This window comes from Canis lupus, chromosome 10 (genome assembly GCF_003254725.2).
Source record: "Canis lupus dingo isolate Sandy chromosome 10, ASM325472v2, whole genome shotgun sequence".
Classification (NCBI taxonomy): Eukaryota; Metazoa; Chordata; class Mammalia; order Carnivora; family Canidae; genus Canis; species Canis lupus.
The window spans coordinates 25,180,027-25,206,149 of NC_064252.1; the positions used below are offsets into that span (position 1 = coordinate 25,180,027).

The 26,123-nt window shown below is 39.3% G+C and overlaps 1 protein-coding gene and 1 long non-coding RNA gene across 2 annotated transcripts in view; both read left to right on the top strand.

The window, feature by feature from the left end:
- Positions 1-4,737, top strand: part of SLC25A17 (solute carrier family 25 member 17) — a 45,300-nt gene extending 40,563 nt beyond the window's left edge. The window contains exons 8-9 of the mRNA XM_025458931.3: positions 2,020-2,102; positions 3,836-4,737. Of these exons, the coding sequence (XP_025314716.1) occupies positions 2,020-2,102; positions 3,836-3,983 (231 nt within the window). The 3' untranslated portion in view covers positions 3,984-4,737. The remainder of the gene's footprint in view (positions 1-2,019; positions 2,103-3,835) is intronic.
- Positions 4,738-13,824: 9,087 nt separating this feature from the next.
- On the top strand, positions 13,825-25,313 carry LOC125755906 (uncharacterized). The gene is made up of 2 exons (XR_007413431.1): positions 13,825-24,436; positions 25,001-25,313. It is a non-coding gene; the product is annotated as an uncharacterized LOC125755906 (long non-coding RNA).
- The last annotated feature ends 810 nt before the right edge of the window (positions 25,314-26,123 follow it).

Here is a 26,123-nt window from a genome sequence, read left to right on the forward strand (position 1 = left end):
GCTTAGGTTAGCTGTACAAAATCAGAAGTTGTTTAGTTCATTCAGGAGAAATTAATGATTTAGCTTTTCTGAAGCACTTTCAAATTTCTGGTTTTTTCATTCAGTTATTTATTCAGCAATATATTTATTAAGTACCCACGCTGAGTGAGAAGCTGGGTACACATGGTGAATAAAAATCAATCCCTGTCCTCTGGGAGATAACAGAGGAAAGAATGAACAGGTAAATAAGCAAAATAAATAGGTAATTATAAATTGAGAAAAGTGCTTTCAAGAGGTGAACTGCGTTCTGTCATTTAGTGGAGAGGGGCGTGGTGCGGATCTTATTAAGGTGATTGAGGATTGGGCTCTGAGGAAGTATATATAAAAACCAAGTCTTCAAAAAAAAAAAAAAAAAAAACCAAGTCTTCTTGGGACACCTGGGTGGCTCAGCGGTTGGGCATCTGCCTTTGGCTTGGGGCATGATCCTAAAATCCCGGGATGGAGTCCCACATCGGGCTCCCTGCATGGAGCCTGCTTCTCCCCCTGCCTGTGTCTCTGCCTCTCTCTGTGTCTCTCATGAATAGATAAATAAAATCTAAAAAAACAAACAAACAAACAAGACTTAAGGAAGATAAAGACCAGCTTTCAAAGAGCATTCTAGGTAGAGGGAACATGATGTGCTAAGAGTGTAGTGATTGGGAACTGAAAAGAGGCCACTCTGGCTAAACAGTGGCTCAAGATGAGATTGGAAAAGTGGCAAGGAAGACTCTAGGTGACGATTCTAGATTTTATTCTCACCTGAGTAGGAAGCCTGTGAAGGGCTTTAAACTAGGGAGTAATGTGATCTGATTTACAATTTGAGAAGATTCCTGTGGCTGTTGTGTGCTGAATTGATCCCAGGGCTAAGAGATGAGGGTGAGGGGGCAATCCAGTAAGAGACCAATTCCATAGTACAGGTGAAAGGTGATGGTGGCCTACACTAAAGTGGTAGCAGTGGAGGGGAAAGAGAAGATATGGACAGATTTCATTATCTATTTTGAAAAAAAATTCAAAGTATTTATTGGTAAATAAAATAGGGATGATGGTGAAAATACTTCAATTCAAAAGATTTATTATCTTATGTTAAAAGTATTTCTACTGGGGCACCTGGGTGGCACAGCCAGTTAAGCATCTCCCTTCGGCTCAGGTCATGATCTCAGGGTCCTGAGATCAAGCCCCATGTGTGGCTCCCCACTCAGTGGAGAGTCTGCTTCTCCTTCTCCGTCTGCTATTCCTCTCACTTGTACTCTCTGGTTCTATATCTCTATCAAATAAATAAATAAAATCTTAAAAAAAAAAAAAGGAAAGAAGGAAAGTAAAAGTGCTTCTTACTCGAGGCCAAGCTGTTCAAATAGGAAATAAGATTTTTTTTAAAAAGTTTCTACTGATGTACTGTTCTTAAATTGGTGCTTAATATACAGGAATTCAGTAGCATCTAAATAAATGTATTTTGATACTTTTATAATGTTAACATATAATGTGAAGAGCTTAGACTGTAGTGGTCCTAATTGATTGGTGTCTATCAGAACTTTCTAAAGGACTAGAGGGTAAGCCAAACCATCAGTATCTAAATCTTCATTATGGGCATGTTTGTTTTCTTTTGAGGTAGTATTTTCCCCATAATTCTATAAAGTGAAAATTCTCATGCTTGCTTCATTAAAAAATATTTATTTAATTTATTAGAGAGAGAGCAGAGGGAATGGCAGAGGGGGAGGGAGAGGGACAGAGAATCTGAAGCAGACTCTGCACTGAGCTAAGCACAGAGCCCAACATGGAGCTCAGTCCCATGACCATAATATCATGACCTGAGTCAAACACCTAACCAACTGAACCACCCAGGCACCCCCAAAACTATTTCTTATTTTCACTTATTTCATTGAAAAAGAGAATTCATGAAATCTACATACTTGTTAGATATTTTTGTTTCTGTATACTACAAGACATTATTCCAAAATAATTTCTTCTTCAGGTAGAAATTGATCTGTTTTTCTTCTTCCCCAGTTTGGACGTCACAGACTAAACCCAGAAAACAGAACACTGGGGAGTCTTCGGAATGTTCTCTATCTTCTTCACCAACGAGTAAAGTGAGCTTTGTAGATGCTTCACATTCTGTCCTGTCTTTCAGCAGCTATCTCTGGCAAAGAGTGGCCAGATCTGCTTAACTTGCACTACTGTCTTGGCAGTGAGAACCTAGAAACCTCTCCTTGCATGCTGTGCTCAAACAATTCTCGTTTTAGGGGCTTAGTGCAATATGGCAGCATTTGGGGAAGTTATGGAAAAAGTTCAGATCTTTATTCTTTGTAACTTAGAAATATGCAGAACTCCTTTAGAGAGGTAAGCCTCCTATAATCTAATGTAGAGAGACTGTTCTGCCCTAGGAGTGTTGCCATCGATGGCATATCCTGTGACCTCTCTTGTAAATAGAAGTAAACAGGTATTTTAGAGCAGTAGTCATAGTGAGAAAAGGAGAATGTAGTAGGAAGAGTAATGATAATTATTGTAATGACGGCAGTGCTGATGATGGTAAGAGTAGCTAACATTTTTTAGTGTTTGGTTTGTAGCAGACACTGAGCTCTGTGCTTCACACGAGTCATCTCACTTAATCCTAACAATGGCCCTATGAGGCAGGTACTTTCGTCATTTCCCTGTATCATTCCATTTAGAGAAGTTGACCCTCAGGGCCTCCTTTGAGGCAAAGCTGCTGTAACTTTATTACTGTTCCTAGACATAAGATACTTTGAAAATAATAAATTTATTATAAAAACAGATTATGCTTGGGATAGCAAAATCAGAGATAAAGAATTAGTATAAAGTTAAAACTAAATGTTCACCATACCAAGTATTGACAAGAATGTGGAGCAACCAGAACTTTTCTGTGCTGTTGGTGGGAAAATAAAATGGTCTGACCATTTTGGAAAGTTTGGCATTTTCTTTAAAAGTTAAACATACAACTACCATAGGACCTAGCCATTCCTCTCAAGTTATATAGAGAGAAATGAAATAGGTCTGTGCAAAAACTTGTACACAGATGTTAAAAACCGTTTTATTAAAAAAAAAAAAAAAAACAGTTTTATTTGTAAGAATCAAAAACCAGAAACAATACAAATGTATCATCATTGGGTGAGTAGACATACAAGTTACTATCTATCTACATAGTGGAATACTGCTCACAAGAAAGGACCTACTAACATGTATATTGATGTATGTATAGATCTCAAAATAATTATGCCAAGTGAATGGATGGATCTCTAATTATGGATGGAGCTCAAATGATTAAGCCAAGTGAAAGAAGTCAGACAAAAAAGAATTCATACCATGTGATTGGACTTACATAAAATTTAGAAAATGCCAGTATACTATTACCCCTCATTGACAGTATCTCTTCCCATGGTTTCAGGGATCCACAGTCAACCTCGATCTGGAAGCAGATGATGCTCCTTCTGACCTATTGTCAAAAGGCCAGTAGGACCTAACACCATGTCATTCACCTCACTGCATCTCAATACATAGATATTCTGAGAGAGGGAGAGACCACATTCCCATAACTTTTATTACAGTATGTTGGCGTTCCATTTCACTATTAGCTATTGTTGTTAATCTCTTACTGTGCCTAATTTATAAGTTAAACTTTATGATAGGTGTGTATGTATAGGAAAAAATAGGGGGTTCACTACTAACTACAATTGCAGGTGTCTGCTGAGGGTCTGGGAACGTATTTCCCCAGGGATAAGCGGTGGCTAGTGTAACATGCTTCTTTGATGCAGTAGTTGACTTTTAGGAAGAAAACGTTTTATTTTCTTCAAACCTTTCTTTATAGGCGTTTTGGAATCATGGGACTCTACAAAGGCCTTGAAGCCAAACTGCTACAGACAGTCCTCACTGCTGCCCTCATGTTCCTGGTTTATGAGAAACTGACAGCCGCTACCTTCACAGTTATGGGGCTGAAGAGTGCCCACAAGCACTGAGACACTGCACCCTGCAAAGTGCAGAAAGATGCTCGAGATGGGGGTTCCTCTGTGTGAAGGGAAGTGATTCTCTTTTTACTCTTGCCACATATACCATGAATTTTACCCTCACTGGCTGGAAAAGCATCTAAGGGTAAACATGGACGATAGCCAGCTGGACCTGTCAACAACTTAATTTTTATGACAGTTGGTTGAATTTTGTGGGGGAGGTTGTCTAATGGTCATACAAAAAGAAAACATTGAAAACCTGAAAATGAAAGTTTGTAGGCGTTTATTGTTTTCCTTAAGGGGAATGGACTATTGCTCTCATGTGTAATTTTCTCCAGTTAAAAATCTTTCTTAAATTTACCAGCTGTTCTTTTCCCCTGAACCCCGCCCCCAGATTCTAGGGACACATTTAATAACATATAATTCTCATATACTTTTGTATGTTTTAATCTTGGTATTTTTCTCACTAAAAATATTATGATTGTGCCATAGGCATGACTTTATTTTTGTTGTACTTTTTTTCCTCCTGCTTAAGGAAAGGCATCTTCTTTGGTACATGAGCTATTTATTTTGTAGGAGAAATGAAAATGATTAATCCCAAATGATTCTCTTATAAACTATTTGTAAACATCACTTATTCGTTAGTATTTGACTTAATTAAAAATATTTATTTTGAATCAGTCCTTTCATTACAAAAGGCGTGAAGTTTTATGTTTGTTCATGCAAACCCCATCAAGTCAAGCCCAAATAAACTGTCAACACAAAAGACATTTTAAAAAGTTGCCTTTCATTCAGATACCACGTTGGGTTTACAACCAGCTGGCAAAAATCATAGAAAAGGGAGAGGGAGCAGGTACCTTGTTTAGGCTCTGGAATATTTTCTCCCTTACAAACTCCTGGTGGAGGCTATTTTGAGAATAAACATCTGACTGAGATTATTTGTATTTGGAAACATTCCTTATAGTCCTACTACTTAAAGTGTATGTATCAAGCAGCAGCATTGACATCACCTGGGAGGTTGGGCACACAGTCCCAGACCTTCTGAATCATAATCTGCAATTTAACAAGATCCCCAGATGATTCATACTCACATTAAAGTTTGAGAGACCTTAGAGCCCCTAACTCAACAGAAGCTATGATTGGTTTCAATGATAGAAACCAAGACAAAGATTTTTCTCAAAGGAAAGTTGGACTCGTGCATTAAAACAACCCCTGAGAAAACTGAGTGTCCCACATTGTCCTTTACTTAAGCCTCATAGCATGTGCAGAGGTGGTTGGACTTTTGTTATGCAGCTGGGGGGTGAATTTAGGCCTCTCAAGCCACCCAAGAAACAAACTCTGGTCATTTGAGAATAGCCCTTTGGGTTCCTGTAACTTAGTTTTCGTCCCTATCACAAAATGACAGGTTTTTCATTTAGAAGTCTAATTTATTTGGAGTCAGAGAGAGGAATAATGAAGTGTCTATGGACTCCAGTATTTAGTTCAGTTTTGAGAATGGAAACTTCTTTCTCTTATTTCCTCTCTGGTCCTTCTGTTAATTTCAAAATATGTGATTTTCAAACTCCTGCTAATTGGAAGATGGTTGTGGTGTTCTAGAAAGCAAGAATCAGGAGGGGTTTATAATCTGAAAACTAGACTGAATGCTCCTCCTCCACTGAAAACAGAGAATTGGCCCCATTACTACTTTTTATTTTTCTTTATGGTTTGTGTGGGTCTGTGGCAAGGCTTGGGTGGGAAGCACAAAACTTATTTTGATTTTTATACAGGAGAAGGATCATAAAGGTGCCGTGTGTGCTTTTGTTGTTTTAATTATGCAGTTTGCTTTGGAAATTGAATTTTGAGCTCAGTTGGTATGCTAGAATAATTTCCAAGTCAAATTATAGACTTAAATGAGATGTTTATGATGTGAAAATCTATTTGATGCCTCTTTTTTCTGATTTTATGAGCGAACAATTTAATACCGAGGTTTTATGCTCCTTGTGGAAGCTTACAGACTCACTAGTTGAAACTAGGTAATGGGGCAGCCTTGGTGGCTCAGCGTTTAGCTCCGCCTTCAGCCAGGGCCTGGTCCTGGAGACCTGGGATTGAGTCCCATGTCAGGCTCCCTGCATGGAGCCTGCTTCTCCCTCTGCCTGTGTCTCTGTCTCTCTCTCTCCCTCTCTGTGTCTCTCATGAATGAATAAATAAATAAAATCTTTAAAAAAAGAAAGAAAGAAACAAACAAACTAGGTAATGACTCACCCAGTTTTGTAGGCTTTGATTAATAATAAGTTACTTGAGAAGCTAAGGAGCTGAAGTGTATACTGCAGAATGGAAATTTTTATTTTTGATTCTTTATGCAGTTTCTCTAGAATGTGAGGATAAGAGCCTTTGGGTTTACATTAGTGTCACGGCAGTAGAAAATTTAATTTCCATAAGTATTTAATCTGTGTTTTGAAGTGGACACTGATATTTTCTACCCTCGTCTATTTTACAATTAAATTTAATGCAGGAATAGGATTGACAATAAGAATATAAGCAGTGGGAGCTAGAATCTGGGGTTTTATTCCCAGTTCTGCCACTAACTGACTAGCAAATTACGTCATCTCCTTGTGCTTCAGCTTTCTGATGCGTGAAGATAATACTACCCACTTCAGAGGATGTTTAAGAGCTAATGATGTCTACTAAATCCTTTATGATCTCCAGAGAGGGAAACTCTGAATAAAACTTGTGACTGCATCTGGATTTATGTGGCAGTTTCTCTTTTTAAAGCTTTGGCACTTTCTCATCTTATAACCCCAATGTCTCTGTGAAGTATAAGGAACAGTGTCCAATTTAATGAACAAGGAAATTGAGACAGAACTATCAAATGACTTGCCTGGTTGGAACCAGGACAAGAATTGAGTTTCCTACAGTCAAATGTAAGGATGGAAAGAATGGGTTCTGGAATTAGACCTAGGTTCAACTCTGACCCCACTCCTTACCAGTTGTGAGAACAAAGAAATTACTGAACTTGTGTAAAACTGTTTCTGCAGTTGTAAAATGGAGGTCTTGATAAACCGATCTGTGATTGTGAGGATTAAAGAGATCATAAACATAAATTGCTTAGCACAGTGCTTGCCACATGAGAAGAGCTAAGATAAATGTTAGCAACAACTTTTATCACAATATGATTATTACCACTGGGGGGGTCTGGCTGTTTGAATAGATCACACCAGTGAGTAGAAAGCACTCTGGGTTTTTAGCCAGACCTGGGTTCAGATTCTTGTTCTATTGTTTAATAGCATTGTGGCCACAGACAAACTGCTTCTCACCTTTCTGAATATGTCTTCATCTGTCCAAGGGAAATTATTACTGCACAAGGCTGTAATATATTCATATATCTATATAGAGATACATATTTCTTTAATCCTCATAACAGTCTTGCAAAGTAATCTTTTCTATTGGACAGATGGAGAGATATATATGTGCATCTGGCTCAGTACATGAAATATAGATGTGCTTAATGCTGTTTTTTAATATTGAGGTATATATAACATCATATTAGTTTCAGGTATACAACATAATGATTTGATATATGGATATATTGCAAAACGATCGCCACAGTAAGTTTAGTAACATTTGTCACCAAAATAAAGCAGATAAACGTGTTTTGAACCAAGAAAATCAGCTAGGTTTTACTTTGGGACAGCCTTTCTTCTTTCCATTTGTCTGAATTGTGACCATTTCTTTTCTGGGAGCCTTATTGGTGTATCTACTAAAAAGAGAAGTCAAGTCCAATAATTTCATGTTTAATTCAGTATCCAAATGAAGCCCCCCAAATATTGATCAGTTAATCAGTAAAATACAAACTGGTTGAAGCAGGAAGTCACTGGCTGAGCGTCTCATCTTAGCCCAATAGAAAAGCTAAAGAATAATGCCTTCCCAGCTCATGACCTGAGTTGAAGGCAGATGCTTCACCCACTGAGCCACCCAGGCACCCCAAGCATCTGCCTTTGGCTCAGGTCGTGGTCCCAGGGTCCTGGGATCGAGTCCCACATCGGGCTCTCCATGGGGACCCTGCTTCTCCCTCTGCCTATGTCTCTGCCTCTCTGTGTGTGTCTCTCATGAATAAATAAATAAAGTCTTCTAAAAAAAAAGAGGGAGAAGGAAAGAAAGTTGCTATTTATTTTATTTTTTTTTTAAAGATTTTATTTATCCATTCATAGAGAGGCAGAGACACAGGCAGAGGGAGAAGCAGGCTCCATGCAGGGAGCCCGACGTGGGACTCGATCCCGAGTCTCCAGGATCATACCCCAGGCTGCAGGCAGCGCTAAACCGCAGCCCCACCGGGGCTGCCCAAAAGTTGCTATTTAAAGACAAAGTATAAAGGAATTTAGAAGATGGAAATGGGAATAGGAGAGCTAGCACAGCCCTCAGAGAAGACATGCTCAAAAATAGTGATAGGCACAGAGGCTAGCGGCTAATTGTGGAGCCCAGCAAACGAGGTCCAGTCTGTGATGAGGTAAAAACGGAAAGAAAACCTGGGTAGAAACAAATTGTGAGAAAGGGTAATGGAACCTCCATGCATTCAGTGCCTACAAAATGCCAGGCACAGTGGATTTACATACATCTCGATATCCTTGTAATGACTAAATAGATGAGGTTCATTCCTGTTCACAGATGAATTAAGGCTTAAAGAGTAACTTAGGTCACATACTACCTAGTGAATATGGGTCAGGATTTAAAATTTAAGCTGACTCTAGAACTTTATACCCTGCCACACCATATTCCTCAGATGTCCATAAAAGTAAGGTTTCTAAGCCAGTGTGTGGTTCTCTTTTACAACCTAGAGAGGCATATAAGTGAAGATGTGAGATTCTTTCTGTAATGAACTGTATGCACCCCAATTTGACACCACAAGGCTCATGGGAAGCCTGTGGTCTCTGTGTCCAAGGGTGGTTCCTTGAATCCATGCAATTTATTGTCTCAGTATCTTTGTTTATGCTTTCTGTTGTGTCAGGAATCTTTTTCTACTTTTCCTGGTGAATTCCTGCCCAGATCAGGTATCAGCTCTCCCTGGAAGCCTTTCTGGAACTTTCTGGAACTCCCACCCACTCCCCTACCCTCAAAGACATTTGTACTGCTATCATTTGTGCATATGTCTATCATTGCACCTACTACATTGGATTTTGAATTGCAGTAGCCCATCCATATCTCTGTCTTCCCCAAGATATAAGTTCTTTCAGGACAGGAAATGATCTTTCCAGTAGCAGAGTGCCTCAGTCATGGTAGCCACTCAGTTATTGTATGAGTGTTTTTGGCTAAAGACAGTGCTGACCTTTTCTCTAATCAAATTGATCTATTAATTAAGAGTTTACATGTGTCTAGAAGCGCCTGACTGGCTCAGTCAGTAGAGTGGGTGACCCTTGATCTCGGGGTCATGAGTTTGAGCCCCACATTGGGTATAGTGTTTATTTAAAAATTAAAATTAAAAAAAATAAAAATTAAAAAAATTTAAATTTAAAAAGTGTACATTTTTAGAATTCTTGCACCCTGGTGTTTTCTTGGTTGTTAATTTTCAGGCTTTTAGATTCTTTTCCTTAATTAGTTCACACTTTTTTGGAAGTATATTTTGCTAGTCAGTTGACTTTTTTATCCTTTAAAGATTCATTATTTCTTTGCTTTAATTGGAGTTATCAAAATTACCTACCTTTTGGTATCACTGAATTCTTTCATGTGTACTTCACCATTTTGCTTTAGTTTCTATAGAACCCACTGGCAGAGTAGATGACCAGCCAAGTAGGTGATTCCCTATGTAGGTGTTATATGGAGGGCCTTTTATTGAATTGCAGATTCCTATTCTAGGAATAACATTTTGTCCATTTATTCAAGAAATATTACCTATCATTATCCAAGCACTATTGCAATTCCTAGGATTATCCAGTCTCTGCCTTCATATACCTCATTGTGCAGTATGGGAGACAGAAAAAAACAACTTGGAATTTTACCACTGATGACTTCTAGTGAGAAATGCAAGTGTTCAGGAGTTGCTTCAGGAGCATGGAGAGGCTGGTGATCAGAAGGCTACATATGAATTAGGAACATACAAGAAGTGGGTAAAGGATCTTCTTGACAGAAGAAATAAATAGCATTTGCAAAGTAGAAACAGGATAATCCTTTGTACATTGTACATTGAATTAGATCCACACACTTCTCAACCCAGATCTCAGAATTAGACACATGTTGGAATTGGGGAGGGGTAGAGCATCAGGTCACTGAGAATCTGCAGCAAGGGAAAAGAGGTGATCATGACCCCCATTTCTTAAAAAAGATTTTATTTATTTATTCGTGAGAGACACAGAGAGAGAGAGAGGCAGAAACATAGGCAGAGGGAGAAGCAAGCTCCATGCAGGAAGCCCGATGTGGGACTTGATCCCGGGACCCCGAGATCACACCAAAGCCTAAGGCATGCACTAAACCCCTGAGCTACCCAAGTGTCCCCATGACCCCTATTTTTGACAGTTTTGAGTACAGTTACACATGGATTTGTAGAAGAAAGATACATTCCTATACTCTGTGAGTTTAAAATCTAATTTTACGCATACTTTGAAAACTAGACACAAATTATTTAGTTCTACCTCTGTGAAGATAGGCCAGCACAAGCACTTTAGGCTTACTGTGCACTGCTGTTACCGTGTAGACTTACCGTTTATCTTGATACGGAAATGTTTATTTGGAAAACAGTTTGGAGCCTAGTTGAGGCTAAAACCTGAGTACTTTCTCATGTATTTGTCAGTGTGTTAAAAATTTAAAAAGCAGGGGTGCCTGACTAGCTCCGTTGGTGAAGCATGCAACTCTTGATCTGGAGTCCTGAGTTCTAGTCCAATGGTGGTGTAGAGATTACTAAGAAAAAATAAATAAACTTAAATATATATGTATGTACATATTTTTATATAAAATATATATTATATAAATATACATTTATGCTTTATATATGCCTATATAATATATAAATTATATAATGTATAAAATATATAAATATGTAAAATTTTTACAAGAGTATAAATATGTATAATTTATATATTTTGTATGTAATTTTATATGTAATTTTATATATAGTATATAAAATATATACATATGTATATATATAAGCAGTGAATACTTAAGGGGAATTTAAAAATTGAGGAAGTCTTTGTTTTTTAATTTGCAACTAGGTGTGACATTTACAGATTTTTTTTTCCTAACACATTCATTCTCATTCTCTTTTATGAGATTTATTTAAATTACTTCTATACTGTGTAGATGAGGAAATTGAGACACAGATCTGGCTTAGGTCACATAGCAAAGGATTGGAAGTCATAAACAGGAATTCAGACCTGGTATTCTATCCAGCAGTCTTTTGCTGGCTTATACTGCTTAAAGATAACTGTGTTTTCTATTTTGGTTTCAAATGTTTTCTCTTAGCTTTTGTTTTTTCTTATAAAGAAAATAATACAAAAAAAAAAAAGAAAATAATACATAGTCATCATAAAAATTTCAGAAAATGTAGAAAAGAATGAAGAGTGTAAAGCTATATTCCTCTGTATATGTATTATCTATATTCCCAATGCCTAGAAATCACTGCTAATATTTTAGTATATCTATTTTCAAACTTGTTTAAATTTATATATATATACACACACACAGAGATATATTTAGATAGTTTCTTTTTCAAGGTTTTATTTTTATTTATTTGAGAAAGAGTGCTTGGGTGCCAGCAGGGGGAGGAGCAGAGGGAGAGGGACAAGCAGACTGTGCTGAGCACAAAGCCCTAGAGAGGGCTCCATCCCACCATCCCAAGATCATGACCTGAGCCAAAATCAAGAGTTGGATGCCTAACCAACTGAGCCACCCAGGTGCCCCTAGATAGTTTTTTTTTTTTTTTTAATGAAATCACAGATATATTGTAGGTAGGGTTTTTTTTGTTTGTTTCAGTAAAATCAAACTGCCTAATTTTGTAAAATTTCATCTCAAATATAATTTAATGTCAAATATCTGCATCATAATTTTAGTTGCTTCCTAGAATTGTACTGTGTGAATTATTTGGTTAGACTCCTATAGACAGACTTTTAGGTTTCCAGTTTTTTTTTCTATTATAAAAAATGTGTTGATAAGATCCTTAATATATGCATCTTTTTACCCTTTTCTGATTATCTTGTTAAGAAAAATGTTCAGGGGATCCCTGGGTGGCGCAGTGGTTTGGCGCCTGCCTTTGGCCCAGGGCGCGATCCTGGAGACCCGGGATCGAATCCCACGTCGGGCTCCCGGTGCAAGGAGTCTGCTTCTCTCTCTGCCTGTGTCTCTGCCTCTTTCTCTCTCTCTCTGTGACTATCATAAATAAATAAAAATTTAAAAAAAAAAAAAAAAAAAAAAAAAAAAAAAAAGAAAAATGTTCAGGAATCCAGTACTGGGTCAAAGGCATGCCTACCATGACACCATGTTATTCAGTTAAAATTTCACCTATCTCTTCCTTTAAAAAAAAAAAAAAAGATTTTATTTATTAGAGAGAGAATGCAAGCAGGCATAGCAGCAGGCAAAGGGAGAGGGAAAAGTAGGCTCCCTGCTGAGCAGAGAGCCTGATGCTTGGCTCCATCCCAGGACTCTGGGATCATAACGAGCTAAAGGCAGTTGCTTAACCAACTAAGCCACCCAGGTGCCCCCACCTATCTGTCCTTTTTTTTTTTTTTTTTTTTAAGATTTATTTATTCATGATAGAGAGAGAGAGAGAGGCAGAGACACAGGCAGAGAGAGAAGCAGGCTCCATACCGGGAGCCCGATGCGGGACTAGATCCTGAGACTCCAGGATCGCACCCTGGCCAACCACTGAGCCACCCAGGGATCCCCCCACCTATCTGTCCTTTACGTTTATTGTCACTTTGGACCATGTAAACACTTTATTTCTCCCTTCACCTCTGCTTTGCCAAACTGCAGGAGAAATTCCATAGGGAGAATGACAGGGAAGAAGTGCCGTATGCCACAATCTGGGCTTTGTATGCTTTTTCTTTTAATTCTCACAATAATCCTATGAAATACAGAATTAAATGAAGTATATCAAAAATGCTAGAGGTGTTTAGAGCTGAAAATTAGATTTCTTCTAGCAGATGGCTGAGATCCCTTTTTTTTTTTTTTTTTTTAGAGAGAGAGAGGCAGAGACACAGGCAGAGGGAGAAGCAGGCTTCATGCAGGGAGCCCAATGTGGGACTCAATCCTGGGACTCCAGGATCACACCCTGGGCCAAAGGCAGCTGCTAAACCGCTGAGCCACCTGGGGATCCCTGGCTGAGATCACTTAAATATCACATACTAAAGTACAATAACAATAGCTACCATTTATTGAGCATCTACTATGCTGCCATATATATTTAATCCTCCTACAAAGATTCCAAAGCCCATGTACTTTCTGTACTCCCCTTTGACTTTTGTTTCTATGTCTGCATCATTTAGTTCTACCTCTGTGAAGATAGGCCTGCAAGAACTCTTCAGATTTACTGTGAATTGCTGTTACTGTATAGACCTACAGGTTTTCTTTTTTCTTTTAAAGATTTATTAATTTATTTATGATAGACATAGAGAGACCCAGGAGGAGGGAGAAGCAGGCTCCATGCTGGGAGCCTGACGCGGGACTCGATCCCTGGACTCCAGTTTTTTGGATCCCCCAGTTTTTCTTAATCAATATGATTAAGAATCATATTGGGATTCTTATTAATTTTAATATTTAAATAATTTTTAAAATATTTAAATAATAATAATTTAAAAAATTTAAAAAATTTAAAAAATTTAAAATAATAATTTTAAAATTTAAAATTTAAAATAATGATTTTAAAAATATTTAAATAATAATATTTAATATTAAATTAATACAGATATTAATTTATTTCACAAACTGGGATCCCCCAGTTTTTTTTTTTTTTTTAAACTTTTATTTATTTGTGATAGGCACACAGTGAGAGAGAGAGAGAGAGAGAGGCAGAGACACAGGCAGAGGGAGAAGCAGGCTCCATGCACCGGGAGCCCGACGTGGGATTCGATCCCGGGTCTCCAGGACCGCGCCCTGGGCCAAAGGCAGGCGCCAAACCGCTGCGCCACCCAGGGATCCCTCCCCCAGTTTTTCTTAATCAATATGAAAATGTTTACTTGGGAAACAGTTTAGAGCCTCATTGAGTCTAAAACCTTGAATACTTTCTCCGGTGCCTTTGTTAGATGGCAAATTCCAGAGGGCAGGGACTTACTATTCATCATTTTGTGGATTACCATAAACATGGGGTTACAATGGGCTAGGGTCTCTACAGAAACGCTTTATGATTGTGAAAGTTTTGGAATCAGGGGTGACTTTTACAAGTTATCTGTGTTGACCTTTAATGTTCCTAGTTTTTATTTAAATTCTAGTTAGATAACATAGGATAATATTGGTTTCAGGAATAGAATTTAGTGATTCATCACTAACATTCATCACCTGATACTCATCACTACACATGCCCATCCCCTGCCCACCTCCCTTTACCAACTCTCAGTGTGTTCTCTATAGTTAAGAGTCTGTTTTATGGTTCACCTCCCTTTTCCCCAGTATGTTCATCTGTTTTATTTCTTAAATTCCACATATGAGTGAAATCATATGGTATTTGTCTTTTTCTGACTATCTCACTCAGCATAACACACTCTAGCTCCATCTGCTTTGTTGACTTTTTAATTTATAAATAAGCTTCTATTTGATAGAAAATGGCTGGATTTTCTTTTCATTTTGCAACTGCAGTTACGGAAAAATCTTCAGGCCACCAGAGGGCCTTGCAGTCAGCCTCCTATATCATCCTCATTGTAAATCACTGCTGTCAAAGATACTTGGTGAAATTTGGTCTTAAGCCCAAAAAAGAAGCATTCTTAGACCTGCCTAGCAATCTGAATAGGAACTGTGGCTTGAACTTGGTGGAGCTCTACCTTGAAACACCTTTTTTTTTCTTTTTTTTTTTTTTTAAGGTTTATTTATTTGAAAGAGTGAGAGAGCATGAGCAGGGGGAAGGGCAGAGAGAGAAGCTGGCTCTCTGCTGAGCAGGGAACCAGACATGGTGCTTGATCCCAGGACACTGGGATCGTGACCTGAGCCCAAGGCAGACACTTAACTGACTGAGCCACCCAGGTACCCCTGAAACACCTTTTTTATCCATAAAAGTAAGGAATGGAGTAGGAGGTATTTTGCTGAAATTAAATTATTTTTTTCTTTCCCCAAGCATAAACTTGCACTTTTAATTTGTCGTCCATAATTTACAATCTTCTCTTGGCCAGATAATAAAGCCAGTAGCTCTCAATATCAATAGAAATTGAAGTCAGGGGAATAAAGGACAGTTTTTGGCCAGTAGCATCCACTGCTTTCCTGGTCTTTATTGACACTAATGAAAACTTGCAAAATTGACTGATCCACAGTTGACTTCCTCATTTCTGTCCACCATCTGGTGGAAGTGCCAACAGGCAGGATAATGATTAAAAGGCAGCAGGGGGGAGAAGAGGTAAAAGGCATTTTGATAAACCACAACTTTAAAAATCAATTCAAACCCTTACTAAACAAGGGGCTTTGATGTAAACAAGTAATTATTTCCACATTGTATGAAGTTATTGATCCTCGGTACTCCAGGAGCATTGGAGATATTAATTTATTTCACAAACATTTATCGAGTACACTCATACCAGACACCTGCTAAGCACTGGCATGCAGATATGATAAATATCCTTATATATTGCTTTGTAGTTTGTAAAACAATCTGGCATCCGCTGCCTTACCTGGTCCTCACTTCATACATCTGAGATGAATTAGGCAGATGATATCTTCATTTTCTAAGTATGGAGACAGGTGCAGAATGATTAAATGACCCTTTCACAGATACACAACCAGAGACAGAGTAAGATGTAAACAGAAAGAGGTCTTCTGACTCTAAATCCCATCCTTTCCCACAGCACCATGCTGTCTTCCTGGAAGAAGTGAGCTTGTTACTTTCCAGGGAAGACTTAAGGGGCATAATATGCCAAAGGACTCAAGGTTGAAAATAGATGTATTATAGCTACTTGATGGTTTTGATTGCTTAAGCTACTTAGAAAATAAGTTCAAAAGCTTTCCAGTACTATTTCTCTTTTTTCCAAAAATGGAAGGTAGATTCAGTATGCAGGCAATGGGGAAAAAGGGGGATTCTTTTTGACTACTTGGTTCACATATTTGCTGAGAATTTAACTCTTTCAGATCTCTGAGTACCTGCATCTTTCCCTGAGGTATGGTTGATACAGTAATGCGCATGTTAGGGACATATGGGTGGCTCAGCTATTGAGATTGAGTGTCTGCCTTTGGCTCAGGTCGTGGTCCCAGGGTCCTAGATTGAGTCCCGCTTTGGGCTCCCTTCAGGGAGCCTGCTTTTCCTTCTGTCTGTGTCTCTGCCTCTGTGTCTCTCATGAATAAATAAATAAAATCTTTAAAAAAAAAAAAAAGTAATGTCCATGTTAAAAAGAATAGGCCCATCATTTGAGTATCAAGCTGAGGTAGGGCTCCCCCTCACACAAAGTGCCTTTTATTTCTTTGGTGGTTTTTAGAACATAATATCCTACATAGAGCTCTTTGCAGTACCTTCTCCACTAAATTGTATTTCTCTCCTTACTACCTCCCTCCCTCAATAGATTAAGAGCTCTGAATCCTCATCACCATTGCTAAATCCCAGGAGTTATGAGTACTCTGTAATTAGTGGTCCAATGAGTTTATATATCGAAGGAGATGGGCCAGAGTGTTGAATTTGGGTTTTTCTAAACCAGAGTGCCTAGAGCTGCAATCCCTATAATAATATACATCTTGACCAAAAAAGTAAGACAAAGCTTCCCTAAGATTTAGGTGCCTTAGCAATTTCTTTATATTAGATACAATATAGTACATGCACCCTTACCTTAGTCTGAACTGAATATAGCGACGGATGTGTCCAGGCAGAAAGGAGCAGAGAAGTCAGTTCATAAGCTTAAGAGCTTGTAAGCAGAAAAAATACAATATAATTAAAACAAGAATGCTAATATCATCCTTATGTTATTTGTTTGTCTAGTGCTCCTGTTCTTGGAGTGCAGTTTTCATTCTTGTGTCTTCAATATCTAACAGACTTAATAATGGTGCTTGAGAAGTACTGTTGCTTTTACCAAGGATGCTCTGCTAATTAACAAGTCAGCAAATAATTTTCGAGCGTCTGCCATGTGCCAACCACTTTGCTAAACAGCAGGGATATATTGTGAACTGTGAACAAGACCAATTGAGGTCCCTATTTTTGTGAGACTTGAATTGTGATGGAGGGAGACAGATGATGAGCACATAAACCAGTAAGCTGATTTTTGGTACAGTTAAGTGCTGTAAAGGACGTAATGCAGGGAGCATATTCATCTAACATACTTTAGCAGACATTCTAGTTACTAGCATCCACAAAAGAGAAAAAGAGTAGTCATACAAAATGGACGCAATTAACTTTTGTATATTGATCTTGTACCTAATGACTTTGCTGAACTTACTAGTTCTAATAGTTTTTTAGTGGATTCCTGTACTTTCTATATACAAGAGTGTGTCATCTGAGCATATGGGACTTTTTAGTTTTTCCCTTCTAATCTGAATGCCTTTTATTTATTTCTCTTGCCTAATTGCTTGGCCAGAACTTCCAGTACAATGTCGAATAAAAATGGTGAAAGCAAACATCCTTGTCTTGTTCCTCATCTTAGAAAGTATTCAGTCATTTGCCACTGAGCGTGATGTTAACTATGCATTTTTTGTAGATTTCCTCCATTGTTTCTTTGCTTGCAATTATTCGGTTACCTTGCTTGCAACACTCAACACGTTTAGCCATTCTCAGCAACATGTGATAGTATACTAACCAATATTTCTAGCATCATTTGCAATGCTACCTTTTTTTTAAAGATTTTATTTATTCATGATAGACACACACGGAGAGGCAGAAACACAGACAGAGGGAGAAGAAGACTCCTAGCAAAGAGCCCGATGCGGGACTCGATCCCAACCCCAGGATCATGCCCAAAGGCAGATGCTCGACCGCTGAGCCACCCAGGCGTCCCATCAATGCTACTTCTTTATGCACTAAAATGTTTTCATTTATTGATTTGTTTCATCTTAACCGTTTGTATAGAAATCTTTCCAAAGTGGTAAACATTCCTGGCTACTTTAAACAGAATACATATAATTCAACTGTTGCTTTTAAACTTGGATCTAATTGTGATGTATTACTATGCTAGCTAATAATGTGGTGATGCCTTTGGGAGATTATTGGATAGTCTGGCCCTACAAAGAGTCCTTTCAAACTGCTCTACGTTTTGTGCATCTGTGTCTCCTTTTTACAAATACAGATTGTCCTGTCCCTAGTTGTTAATTGGCACTTTTTCTGACCTTACGATGCTTGCCTCTGAGAACATTCTCTTTTAATAGGTGATATCTAATCTCCTGAGGACCAGGCTGCGAGAGAACCAAAATATTTAGAAGATTTTGTAAAATAAGAGTAAATGAACTGAGAAATAAATTATTTTGTGAATTAAGTGCATGAACTTTCCTATATCTTGTTTGGTTAAATTTCCTAGGTACTTGGTTCTGTTCTGAAATGAATCACTGTTGAGTGTGAGGTACTCACTATATCATAAATAAAATTATTTCTCAGAGGCTTGTACTAGTTCCCACAACCTCATCCCCATTCCTAGTCAGTTTTCATGAGTTGAACTCTCCCTATTTCTCTTACTCCTCCAGGACATGAATGTTCATAGTAGCCTTATTCATAATCACCATAAAATCAAAACAACGTAAAGTCAAATAAACAGGAATTGTCACATTAATTAGTACAATAGAATATTTTGTAGCAGTTGAACAAATTATAGCTATATTCAGCAACACGGATGAATCACACAATGTTGGATCAAAGGCCAGATGTAAAATTTTTGCCTAATACATGATTACATATAAATCTCAAAAACAGTGTTTGAAGTCAAGGTAGCTGTTACCTTTAAGGGAGGAAGGTAGGGACAGTAAGACAAGACTAAAATAAGGCAGAAAGGTAGAAAGTAAAGAGGTCACCAGGAAGAGGTAAAAGTCCTAAAACTAGATGCACCTAATAACATAGACTCAAATGCATAAGATGGGCAGAATTAACAAAAAGAAACTGACAGATCCTATGAGCACATGGAGATCTTAACATCTCCTTTGTGAAAGTTCAGTAGGCTGAAGACATTTTGAGCAATATCTGATAATTATTCACTCCTAAATTAGGAAATACATTTTCAAGCATGCTTAGAACACTTACAACAGTTCACTATCCCATATTGAGCTGAAATCTGTTTTACTAAGGTTTTTATCTTCTGCTCCTAGTTCTGTCTATTGGAACCATAAAGACATGTTACTCTTTCAGTGACAACCCTTCTAATTTTTAAAGACAGCTGCCATGTGTCCAGTGAGTCATGTATCTGGTTTAACCAAACAAGAGTGATTGAAGGATGACCATCACATCTGGGTGGATGTGCCACTTATTGGAATAGAAAACACTGGTGAGCCTGGTGAAACAGCAACAAAGATCTCCCCTTGGATGCCTAGTGGTCTCCTAACACTTAACATGTCCAAAATTGGTCTCTATTCTTATATAAAAATCTGCTACTCTGCCAGTGTTCCTTACCTCCATGAGCAGCATCACCATTGACTCAGGTGTTCAGGCCAAAAAATCTCCAGATCCTTCTTACTCCTCGTGCCACTATAACAAATCCTTCCAGGATATATTGCAATCCTATCATTTTTCCCCTTTACCTCTACCACTGAGTCCAAGTTTCCATTGCTCTTGTCTAGACCATAACAATAGTTTTTGGGGTTTTTTTTTGTTTTGTTTTGTTTTGTTTAATTTGAGAGAGGGGGAGTGCATGTGCACATGTGGAAAGAGTGAGGAGGAGTAAAGGGAGAGGGCGCAAATCTCAAGCAGACTCCATGCAGAACTTGGGCCAGATCTCACAAGCCTGAGATCATGACCCAAGCTGAAACCAAGAGTCTGACTCCCAACCAATTGAGCTACCCAGACCACAACAATAGCTTCTTAACTGATCCCCCTGTTTCTACAGTTCCCCCATACATTCTCTTCTCCATATTGGAACCAGAAAGATCCTTTTACATGTAAGTTGGACCCTGTTTTTTTCTCTCATCCCTATAGTGACTTCCAACAAACTTAGAATAGTGCAGAGTGCCCTGGTGGCTCGGCAGTTTAGCGCTGCCTTTGGCCCAGGGTGTGATCCTGGAGACCCAGGATCGAGTCCCATGTCGGGCTCCCTGCATGGAGCCTGCTTCTCCCTCTGCCTGTGTCTCTGACTCTTTCTCTCTCTCCGTGTCTCTCATGAATAAATAAATAAAATCTTAAAAAAAAAAAAAAGAATCGTGCAGAGTCCTTTGCATGTCCCCCAAGGCCCTTCATAATCTCACCTCTGGCTACCTCTCTAACCTCATCCTATCTGTGTGTGTATGCACACTTGCAGGCATACACACACACACAAAACTTCGGCCACATTGGCCATGTTCACCAGACTCAAGCAACTTACTGACTTGGGGTCTTTGTACTTGCCATTCCTTCTGTCACTTTCTTACATTGTCACTTCACTCAGTACTGCTCAGGTGTCATCTTCAGAGGCCTTTCCTGACCACTCTATCTAAAATAGCACCACCATTGGGATAAAGGAGATGTGAGATATATATATATATCTCCACACAACAGAATATTACTCAGCCATCAGAAAAGATGAATACCCACCATTTACCTTGACATGGATGGAACTGGAGGGTATTATGCTGAGTGAAGTAAGTCAATTGGAGAAGGACAATCATCATATGGTTTTACTCATATGGGGAATATAAGAAATAGTGAAAGGGATTATAAAGGAAAGGAGGGGAACTGAGTGGGAAAAATTAGAATGGGAGACAAACCATGAGAGACTGCTAACTCTGGGAAATGAACAAAGGGTTGTGGAAGGGGAGGTGGGCAAGGGGTTGGGGTAACTGGGTGTCGGGCACTGAGGAGGGCACTTAATGGGATGAGCACTGGGTGTTGTACTATATGTTGGCAAATCAAACTTCAATAAAAACAAATTAAAAAATTAAAAATAACACCATTGGGGTGCCTGGGTGGCTCAGTTGGTTGAGACTCCAACTTATGATTTCAACTCAGGTTGTGATCTCAGAGTCCTGGGATCTAGCCCTCTGTTGGACTCGCTACTCAGCAAGGAGTCTGCTGGTCTCCCTCTCCCTCTGCCCCTCCCCCCACATGCATGCTTGCTTGCTCACTCTCTCTGTGAAATAATCTTTTTAAAAATCATACAAATGAAATAGCATCAGCTACTTCTTATTCCATTAGCTTGCTTTATTTTTCTGCATAGCACTTAGAGCTACTTGATATTTTATTATGTGTTTATCTGTTCATGGTCTATTTCCTCTAGTTTTAGCTTCTGCAGGGCAAGACTTTGTTTAGTTCACCACTGTATTCCTAGTGCCTAGAACAGTTCTGTCTCATAGAAACCACTTTATAGGTATTTAACTGACTGGGTATTATTTCACTGTTTAAAGCCTGGAGCAGGGCTCCCTGGGTGGCGCAGCGGTTTAGCGCCTGCCTTTGGCCCAGGGCGTGATCCTGGAGACCCGGGATCGAATCCCACATCGGGCTCCCTGCATGGAGCCTGCGTCTCCCTCTGCCTGAGTCTGTACCTCTCTGTCTCTCTATTTCTCATGAATAAATAAAATCCTAAATAAAAAAAAATTTCCTGACCTTCCTTACTGACAATAACAGCTTCTACTCCTCTCCGTCCTCCTCTTCACTCTTCTCCCTCCTCCTTTGTTGACAGAAGTTGTACTTGAATGCATTCTGGTTGTACAGGCTTCACACAATACAAATGTGTGCCTTTCACCTGCCTTCCTCCCAAAAATAACTACCATCAATGGGTTACTGTATGACCTAACAATTCCCTTCCATGAACTTAAATCTACTTATTGTCTTCATAGTCATCCAATGTTTTTGGTTCCTTATTTCCTAAATAATGTTCATCTAGCCTTTTTATTGAGTAATTTCAAGGCACATTTTATTTATTTTATTTTATTTTTTAAAGATTTTATTTATTTATTCATGAGAGACACATAAGACACAGAGAAAGAGGCAGAGACACCGGCAGAGGGAGAAGCAGGCTCCATGCAGGGAGTCCAATGTGGGACTCCATCTCAGGTCTCCAGGATCAGGCCCTGGGTTGAAGGCCGACCTAAACCACTGAGCCACCCGGGCTGCCCTCAAGGCACATTAAAAAAAAAAAAAAAAAAAAGATCCCTTTCTAAGAAAAAGAAAGTTAGAAGAGCCTTGAGGAAGGCACTGCTCTTTTAACTTCAATCAGAACTCTCCCGGCATGGACTTCTTGTTGTCCAAAGAGTGATGAAAATCTACTTTTCTCCCTTAGTCCTCCAGTAGCCAGGTTAAAATTAGGTCATCTCGATTGTGTCATCTTCAGAGAAGAAGTACTTTATCTTCCTTAGGATAGAGGCACCTGCTGGCTAAGGAGGCAACAGGGCTAAACATTTAGGAGTGACATATAATTTCTAATCCAAAACATTTATCAAATATAGAGCCTTACTATATTCAAGGCACTCTGGAGACATTGCAGGGTTTGTGAAGAAACACAAAACAATCCCAGCGCCCAAGAAGCATACAGTTATTGTGGAAGACAAACAGCAACCCAAGGTTGTTTAACGTACTTTAAAATTAGTATCTATAAATCTTCCTGTATTGCCATTTCTTCACACAGCTGAACTGTAAGCTCCACGAGAACAAAGACTGTACCCTATGTTTCACTGCATATTCCAACATAGAAGTTCTCTGTTCAGATTAAGATGCTACCAAGTTGTACAGATGATAATGTTCCTGAGGTGGGGTTTTTTTGTTTTTTGTTTTTTTGTTTTTTGTTTTTATTCATGATAGACATAGAGAGAGAGGCAGAGAAACAGGCAGAGGGAGAAGGAGGCTCCATGCAGGGAGCCCGATGTGGGACTCGATCCTGGGTCTCTAGGATCAGGCCCTGGGCTGAAGGCAGTGCTAAACGGCTGAGCCACCTGGGCTGCCCTGTTCCTGAGTTTAAACCTGTCTCTCCAATGAACAGTCAAGCTTATCTGAAAAAGAAATAGAGCATCAGTTGCCAGAGATTTGATGGGAGGACCTTTGTGCACTATCAGGAGGTGTTACTTACTAACAGAACAGTACCAGTTGCAGAGCATAGATATGTTCCTCTCCCCTTCCCTCTGGGTGCAGCCAAATAGGCAGGAAGGTGACAAGGAATACTTAGATTCAGCTGCGAGAGTCAGAGATGTGCCCTTTCGGTGCCTATGAAACCATCCTGTCTCAACATGTGTGACCAAGCAGCAGAAAAGAAGACTGGGTTCTCGGGCTCAGCCAGGGTTGAGGTCAATATGACACCTGGCAACAGCTTTCACTGTGGTACCTGTGTCATCTACTATGAATGGCAAGCAGGGTTGTGTGTAGCCCCTGAATCTCATTATGCTTTCTCCCCAGGCTAGCCCACCATCTAATGCCAGGTTCAAGAACCAATCCTAGGGGCATCTGGGTGGTTGAGTGTCTGTCTTTGACTCAGGGCGTGATCCCAGGGTCCTGGATACAGTCTCACATTGGGCTCCCTGCAGTGAGCCTGCTTCTCTCTCTGACTATGTCTCTGCCTCTCTGTGTCTCTCTCATGAATAAATAAGTAAAATCTTTTTTAAAAATCCAGTTATGGCATCCTGAACTTTGAAACTGTTTCCAGTGGACACTCCTTATTCCCTGGTAAGTTTTACCTTATATTACTCCCAATTGTGACATGATTTAAAATTTCATACCTTCATTATATAGGTTTCCTCACTGAAGAAAACTTGGACCAATTAGATCAATGGGTAAGGAGTGGGGGATCACCCAGGGTTCTACCCTCCTCACAAAACAGCCAATGTTCATAGTTGGTCTATTTCTCATTTATTTGTCTTCGTATCCATGTGGGTGTATGAGTAAAGCTAAGATTGAGATGCATGTAAGTACAGTTTTAAATCAGAGTGTAATGGGCAATTTTGCATCTTCTATTTGTTACTCTACATCCAGTTGCCCCCAGTTCCCATGTTATGATTCCGTAAGCATGATTTTTTAACGGTCCACTGCATTGTTAGTGTAGCCAGTGAGTTCTGGGGATCTCCACATCTCACAAATTAAGAACCAGTGACAGGGTGGGGAGAAAACCCAGAATTTTTCTATCCAAACTGCTCCCCTCAGGAAGAAGAGTCAAATATGTCTCAGACTCAATCTTGTGGTGAAGACCCGGACTGGCCCCAGGATGGCTCAGGCTCCAATCTCACCTCCACCGTGGATTGGCTGTATGATCTCAGACAAGCTACTTCACCTTGCTTTTCTCATCCACAAAATCGAGATGGTAACAGCTGATTTGTTCTGGGACCTGGGGGAGGATTAAATGAGTTAATATGTAAAGAGTCTAGAACAGTGCTTGGTATGTGCTAAGTGTTGTGTAAATGTGGGCTTATTTTCCTTAGCTCTGGCCAGAGGTCCTGTAGGACCTCTGAGTTAGGGGACTGTAATATTTTTATTTTGTATGCCTCTGCTCTGATTTAACAGTTTTTATGCCTTTAGATGATCCTTTATTTTACTCAGGAACAAATGTGTTGCTTCAGTATGAATATTAGAATTTAATTCAGAAGGAAAGGAAATAGATTCAGGGAAAAACTCCTTCCACAAACTTAGCTATGATCAATTTTTTTTCCCTCAAAAATGCCAAAAGGCTGATTCCTCTTGATAAATCTGCCACAGAGCTCTGAGATGCCAGTTTATAAAAGCCTCTCATGTGGCCTTTGTGCAATCTGTGATCACTGCCATGATATTTGCTTCTAGAAAATCATTTCATCTAAGTTGTTTCCTCAAGGATTCAGAGAGGAAAGTGATTTTTTTTTTTTTTTTTTTTTTTAATCATCCCTGGATGCAGGAGCAAGCTTGCTGGATGGAGGGTTGGGAGATGTGAGGACTTGTCCTAGCTGCTTCCTGAGTCCCTGCACGGATCGTCTGGGTGACTTTGGGCAAACCACATGGCATCTTCGACGCTCATGTTTCTGCTCGTGTTTAAAGGGACATCTGCTGTGAATGGAAGTGGGCGTTGTACTTAACAGCCCCAGAAAGATGTTAGAGGATTACATTAAATTCAGTTACGCAAGAAAGTGTTGTAGAAATTCAAAGGCATTGTATAGATGTGTCATTCTTGTTTATTAGATGGAGTACCATAAACTTGCTCTGATTCCTCATCTGAAAGGGGTTTGGGTTTTTTTTTATTCCCCCAGCATGTCTCCTGCATGCGCCTTCTGGAAGCAGGCCACGTCCAACAGCCGAAGATATTTCACAATGAACAAATAATTATAGGGTCCAGCATTGTGTTTCCTCTCGGCTCTCATAATGAACTAAACTAGTCTGTTTATTTCCATCTGAGGGAAGCAGACCCATTATTTTTACTGTATCTTGTTCTGTCACATGCAGACTACTGAGTGTCACTTCGTTAATTATAAGTTCCAAGAGAAAGCATCTCTATTTAGGCAGAGATCTACAGCTCATATGACCAGCATGGCCTTTTTAGGGAGCCTACCGCGTGGTATGCTGCACTAAGAGACAGGCTTGTAGCTATAGTAACTGAAATCTCCTCCAGGCCCGTGGCTTGGAGAAGGCTGGGGCAGTGCTGACTGTTGGTTTCTCTCTCTCTCTCTCTCTCTCTCTCACTGTGGTTCCGAATCCCCTGGGACATTGGTAGGATTATTGAGAGCTGGTTCCCCAGGCCCCCAACAGTGTCTTTTTTCCTCTTAAGGCATTAGATGTAAAACTAAAGAAGACAGCACAGAGAGGACTGCATAGTTTAATACCCTGGTGCCAGAATGATCTATGGCACTGAGCATAGTGCCTACACCTTGCAGCCATCAGGAAATGCTTATTTATTTGTTCAAAAAATACTTATTGAATGGATGGCTTTTAGGCGAGTGTGGACACGTTTTGTTTTTTAATTTTTTTAAGTTTATTTTTTGGGGACGCCTCAGTTGATTGAGTGTCTGACTCTTGGTCTCAGCTCA